At 49.9% G+C, this 6,254-nt stretch overlaps 1 protein-coding gene across 1 annotated transcript in view; it reads left to right on the forward strand.

Annotated features, from left to right (window-relative positions):
* Window positions 1-3,786, forward strand: part of ACACB (acetyl-CoA carboxylase beta) — a 32,714-nt gene extending 28,928 nt beyond the window's left edge. Inside the window, exons 48-52 of the mRNA XM_067307311.1 lie at window positions 113-225; window positions 355-509; window positions 846-1,016; window positions 1,890-2,026; window positions 2,236-3,786. Of these exons, the coding sequence (XP_067163412.1) occupies window positions 113-225; window positions 355-509; window positions 846-1,016; window positions 1,890-2,026; window positions 2,236-2,362 (703 nt within the window). The 3' untranslated portion in view covers window positions 2,363-3,786. The remainder of the gene's footprint in view (window positions 1-112; window positions 226-354; window positions 510-845; window positions 1,017-1,889; window positions 2,027-2,235) is intronic.
* Window positions 3,787-6,254: the final 2,468 nt, after the last annotated feature.

Below are 6,254 nucleotides of genomic sequence, written 5' to 3' on the forward strand. Positions count from 1 at the left end.
GAGTTGTCTACAGTAACACTTACTTGTTCTGCATTGCTGACAGCTAAGTCTTGTCCCAGGATTTATGTTCCTCATGCAGGCCAGTCCCTGCTTTAACAAACTTTTTTTCCAGAGGTGGCATTTTAGAGCCTGGAGGAACAGTAGAGATCAAGTTCAGGAAGAAAGATTTGGTGAAGACCATGAGAAGGATCGATGCAGTTTACGCCAGGCTTGCTGAGCAGCTGGGTAAGGGAAGAGCATTTCAGCTTGCGGTGCTGGGCAGTGGTGCGCTCGGACATGAGGCTCAAACCCTGTAGGGGCATTGCAGACCCTTAGGCGGGTGGGCTGCTCAGCGCAGCGTGTCTCCGGGCGCAGGTACGCCCGAGCTGTTGGAGGCAGAGCGCAAGGAGCTGGAGAAGCAGCTCAAGGCCCGGGAGGAGCTGCTGCTGCCCATGTACTACCAGGTGGCCTTGCGCTTCGCCGACCTGCACGACACCCCGGGCCGCATGCAGGAGAAAGGCGTCATTACGGTGAGCAAGGGTGCTTGGCTCGCTCCTTCGGCGTTGGTGGGGTTGGTGTCAGTCCTGGGGGAGGGTCTTGGCTCGGGGTAATTTTTTGCAGCTGCAGCACGAAGTAGGAAGGGAAATTCCCCTCCCGCAGAGGCCAGGGCTGCAGTTTGATGTGCTGATTCTTCTCCAGGCGTTGCGCTCTGCTCCAGCCCATGCTGGCTGGCAGACCTGCCCTGCGCCCCCTCGGCACCAGGGGCAAGAGCTGTGAGCAAGCAGTCGCTGCGCGTCAGCTGTTCTTCTTCCCCGGGGCATTTTCTACAAAGCGTGACCCCAGGTCCTGTCCCCTCCTTTCTGCAGGACATCCTGGAGTGGAAGAACGCCCGCTTGTTCCTCTACTGGCGGCTGCGACGGCTGCTCCTGGAGGAGGTGGTGAAGGCGGAGATCCTGAAGGCAAACAGTGAGCTGAGCCACATCCACATCCAGTCGATGCTGCGGCGCTGGTTCATGGAGACGGAAGGAGCTGCAAAGGTACTGCGAACCTCAGGTTCCCGAGATGCCCGCGTCCCTGCCATGGCGGTCCCAGTCCCGCTGAGGGCAGCTGCCTCGCTCTGCGTTCACCCGGGTGTTTCACCTGTGCTTCCCGTTGGGTTTAAACATGCGGCAGGAGTTGCTGTTCTGCAGCTTGTGGCAGGGTGAGCGTGCAAGCGGCCTTGAAACTGGGGCTGTCTCTTCAAATCAGGTGATCTCAGTTGGATGCAGGTGTTCAACTGTAGCAAGATGGCCCCAAAATAAATACCAGCATCTTAATTTCTACCATCAGATAGAGCTTCTCAGTGCAGAAATGAGAGACTTCAGGCATTTGCATTTGAGCGGAGCTGTCTGCCCTCAAGTGCACGACAGTGACTTACAAAGCTCCCCAGGTAAAGCGTGTGCTTCATGAGCTGGAAAATGAGCAGCCGAAGGGCAGGCACAAGTAAATGTGTTTTACCTCAACGTTTTGCCTTTTAAACAGTCCACAAAGCTTTGCTGAGTTTTGATTTCCAAACTGAACCTTTTCCCTGCTGACCGTTACATTGGACGAGGGGGGAGCAGCGCGGTGCCGCTGAGCGGGACCATTAGCTCTGCTTTCCTGAGCTGTGCCGGTCGGGAGCTCAGCGACTGGGAGGAAGATGAGATAATGGTGACCCTAAGAGAGGACTTTAAGGGAAAGAATTAAAGAATTGGAACGCAAGAGACTGCTTGAAAACCTGTAAATAGATATGTGCAGGACTGGGAAGAGCAGTCCAAATGTCTGGCTGTGTAACGAGAGGAAAAAGCCCCAGGACACAGCGGGGAGGAGGAGGAGGAGGGAGGCCGGGGTGGGACCTGGGAGCCGCCTCCCCACGGTGCTGCTCTCCCCAGGGCTACCTCTGGGACAACAACCAGGTGGTGGTGGAGTGGCTGGAGAAGCACCTGCAGGAGGACGATGGCGCCCAGTCGGCCATTCGGGAGAACATCAAGTACTTGAAGCGGGACTACGCTCTCAAGCAGATCCGGAAGTGGGTGGCTGAGGGCGCTCGGGAGCCGTGACGCGTGAGAGGTGCTGTTGGCTGCACCAAGGCAATGTCAGCACCTCCTGGGCTGGGAACATTGCGTGGCCGAGGCGAGGCGGTTCTTGCTTAGGCTACAAAACCGTCCGACCGGAACGTATCGTTTCTCTGAGCCGCGCTCAGCGACCGGCACGCTGACCGTGCTCTCTGTCTTGCAGCTTGGTCCAAGCAAACCCCGAGGTCGCCGTGGACTGCATCATCCAGATGGCTCAGCACCTCAGCCGCGCGCAGAAGGCCCAGATCTCCCGTCTCTTATCGACGGTGGATAATTCCAGCCCGTCCTGACCCGGGAGGCTGCTGTCGTGCAGGGCAATCGCCGCAGGGCAGGAGGGGCACACGGAGAAGCTGCTACTCTGAGACCAGGCATCGCTCCCCACCCAGTTACTCGGCCCTTGAGCCGAAGCCTTAGACTCATATCGCGTGCCTAAATAAAGGGTGCCAGTGTCTGTGTTTTAAACGATGAAGATGGTCGCTCCGTCCAGGTGGCAGCCCCTCTGGCACTGGGGGTGGAGTTGATACGAGTTCATTACAGGGGCAGTTTTGCAGAAGTTAAGGTTGGCCTAAGCCAGTCCCTTGTACCTGGTGCAGCTGGGGACAACCCAGAAGTTGGTTTTAGAAAGAACTTAAAATCTTTTACTATGTTTTAATTGCAAGTGCTGGCGTTAATCTTTAAAACAAACATCAGTCAGACGCGTTTCCCAAGTGAATGGAGCTGGAAGTACAAATGGAGTGGCACAGGCATCACCGGGGAATTGCATCAAGGAGGTCTCCGCACTGCTGGGTGTTGTGGCTGACCACGTCCCAGCACAAGGAAGTCTTGTTTAAGAAACAGTCCCAAACTGATGTTTTAAAAATAAACTAAGTAACTGTGAGGAGCAGTTTGTCTCATTCTTCCCCTTGTTTGGGAGTGATCGGTAGATGTGATTACGACTAGTTGATGGCCAGGAAAAGACTTCATCAGAGCCATGTTTTCAGCCTCTCTCTCTTCTACCTGTCACCAGCAAGCCACGTTTGTGGCTGTTGCAGTGGAAATATCAGCGGAGCCACCACGGTTTGACCAGGGAACAACAGGGCAGCTGAACTGTCTGTTCCTCTCTTCGACTTTGTGTCCTTTTCTGTGTTGTGCCACAGCTCCTTTGGACGTTCTCAGTCTGCAGCTGCCGCGGGCGCAGGAGAGGAGGGAGGACACGGCTCCGGGTCTGCCTGCCCCAGCACGTCGGAGTGACCCGTCTCCTCCGCTGAACCACGAAGCAGTGGTGAGCCCTTCATCTGCTTGCAACCATACCTCGTTCCCAGGCGGCCTTTAATCAGTTTGGTTCCTGTAGTGGAAGAGTAGGTCGAATCTGTGCTTTCCAATGTCTTCAGCTGTGCAACCTCGCGTTGTGGGTGCACCGTTTCACCAGGGCGGGCTGAGCTTTGCCTCTCGGAGGGAGATGGGGGAAGTGTTACGGCAATGAAAGGCACAGACACCCGTTTCACGTGCAGAGCTGGTGTTTCCATGATGTGGCAGTACTGGTCCTTGGTCCCTTCTGAGCAGACTGGGGTCTCCTGGCAGTGCCCCAGGGAGGTTTCTCTGCTGTGCAGGTGGGAAGGGAGCTATTGAACGCTTCCTGGTTTGAAAGGCGTTACTGCACTTGGTCGCGGAAAGGAGGGTGCGGAAGCTCACTGTAGGCTGGAACCATCCAGCCAAGCTACTGACAATAAAATGACCACAGTTCTCAAGGAAGTTTTCCTGACTTCTGTTTCTTTTGTCATGGTATAAAACATGGAGGATTTGAGAAGTGGATGTTGAACCGTGTAAAGCATCCAGAGCCGGCACCTCTGCCGCAATGTGTAGCGCTCTTCCCCGGAGCGTGGGAACTTCTGTGCAGAGCGTTATACCCCTCCTGAGAACTCCTGTCCCTAAACCAGCGTGCTTCCATGAATTTGGGTACAGAGATTTTTCAGCCGTATATTGAGAAATGGAAAAGAGTTCATGCGTTAAATACCTGTAAAATGTTGTAGTTCTGGTAGATTTGAGCCAGGGAAAAAGGCAGAAACTTAGCAGCACTTCTGTCACCTGGGCTGTCGCGCAGGGAACGTAGTGCAGTGGCGTTTCGTTGCTTCCTGGATTGTCAGTGGAAAGGAGACCCCTGGGACCCCTGCGGTTTAGTTTCTGGCTTGCTGAGTGAATTGAAACAAGCAGCTCAGCTTTCTATGACTTTCTATTCTACCTGTAGCGGGAGGGTAATACACACCCTAACCCTTAGCTTGAACATAGCAGTATGTCTGTAAAAACACTGAAGCCAGAGGAAAGGTGATCTTTTAGAAGTAAACTCTCACTTCCATTTGCAGGTGGGCATCACAAATGTTTTGTGAATGGATGAGATGCTTTTATTTTAGTGGGGGCTTGTAAACATGTCTCATGTTGAAGAGAAGGGTCTGCTCCTTCTCAGCACACAGGACAGTACAGCTGGAGTCAGACATATCTGAGCTCTGTCCATTTGTCAACATCAGTAAATTGTATGAAACTGTTTCCCTGCTGGGTTAGTTTTTGGGTAGCGGTTGCTTAGGAATTACTGTTTAACGCTGATCTGCAGTGTGTCTTTTGGAGTGGGTTGGAGTGGGTAGTCATAATGCAGCATATCTAGAATGACCCAGGTTTAGTGCTAAGAAATATTATTTATTAAAAAAAAATGAAGACATCTTAGATGACGCCAGCAAATGACCATTAACCACATTTGTTCTTGAACAATAAATTACGACTTAGAGCATCGTGCCCTTTCGGCAGAGTTTGCCATGGTTCTGTGTGCTTGGGAAGATACAGGCAGGTGCATACGCTAACCCCCCCTCTTCCCACCAGCGGTTTTCAGCAAGACGATATCGCTGCTGGGGTGGCTCCTGCATCCTGCGCCTTCCCGGCTCGCAGCGGAGGCCTGCGAAGGCCGATGCAGTTTTGTTTCATTGTTGGTTTTTAGTAGATGGACTTAACCCAGGGAGGTTTTCTCCCTCAAACCATCCCTAGCCTTACTTAGCATGAGAGGGAGGAATTCCTGGGCACTGTGGATACGCTATTGGGAAATGACCGACCAAGAAAGGCTGTTAATGCACAGGAACAGACAAAACAAAATATAAATATTACTTCATGGTCACAGAGGTATAAGTAGACTAAATGCTAAATTTCAAAGTACTCTTACAGTTTGCTCTTCATATCTTGCGATATTTCTTCAATTTTTTTGCAACTTATATTACCAAATATAAAGCAGGTTTTGAAAATTTAAAAGTCTACAGTAAAATTAATTTTACTTGGATTAATTAGGAAAGAAAGACTTATGAATTGGTATGGTACAGTTACAATATTTGGTCTCTGAATTTTTTTTAAAAAGCATGAGTTTCACAGTATCAAAAGTGCTCATTTAAAAGAAATGTAGTGTAACAAAAGTGATTAAAGTTGTTGCATTTTTGATTATGAATAATTTAGTTGATGTAAACCAGGTTACTGCAGCATTTAAAAAATTGAACAGTGCTCAGTTTACATAATTTCTCTTCATAACAATAAATATAAATAAATTTACAAATAGTAATACTGCCTAGCACAAGAATAGACAGAAGCACAATCCACAGGACTATAAACAAATCTAATTTTTTTAATCCTAAAAAAGGCATAACTCCTACAACATCTAGCCAGTGATCAGTCTAATAATTCAGTAGTACCACTTCCTTCATGGGGCAAGGACTTTGTTTTTAAGCCTAGATATGACAGCTGTCTGCTATAGATTTGATTGTTCATTTTAATTTTTTCCCCTCCTTTTTCTCCTACCTCATGAAAATAAATTAAAAGATAGTTATGTCAGAAAAGCATTAGTGTTGCAAGTATCTCCAGAAATTGCATGTGATCTTTGTTCGATGGCAATAGTTATTTGGCAATTTAAGGAAAAAGATACATAGTACGTGATACCCAGCTTTGGACTCTAACTTGGTGCTGACCAGAGCATTGTCTTGTGTTCGCTTCTGTGTCCCGTGATTGATCAGTCCAGATCAGTGTCATTAAATGTGTTTACCTTAACTGGACTAGTTTCTAGCTCAGTTACATTCCAGTAAAGGTTCCTACTGACTGATGCCTTCCAGGTCCTTCTTACACGCTCACCAGTCCTGTATCACAACTGTCCATGTCCCTTCCTCAGTCTTGGCGTGGGTG

This window comes from Apteryx mantelli, chromosome 17 (assembly GCF_036417845.1).
Source record: "Apteryx mantelli isolate bAptMan1 chromosome 17, bAptMan1.hap1, whole genome shotgun sequence".
Classification (NCBI taxonomy): Eukaryota; Metazoa; Chordata; class Aves; order Apterygiformes; family Apterygidae; genus Apteryx; species Apteryx mantelli.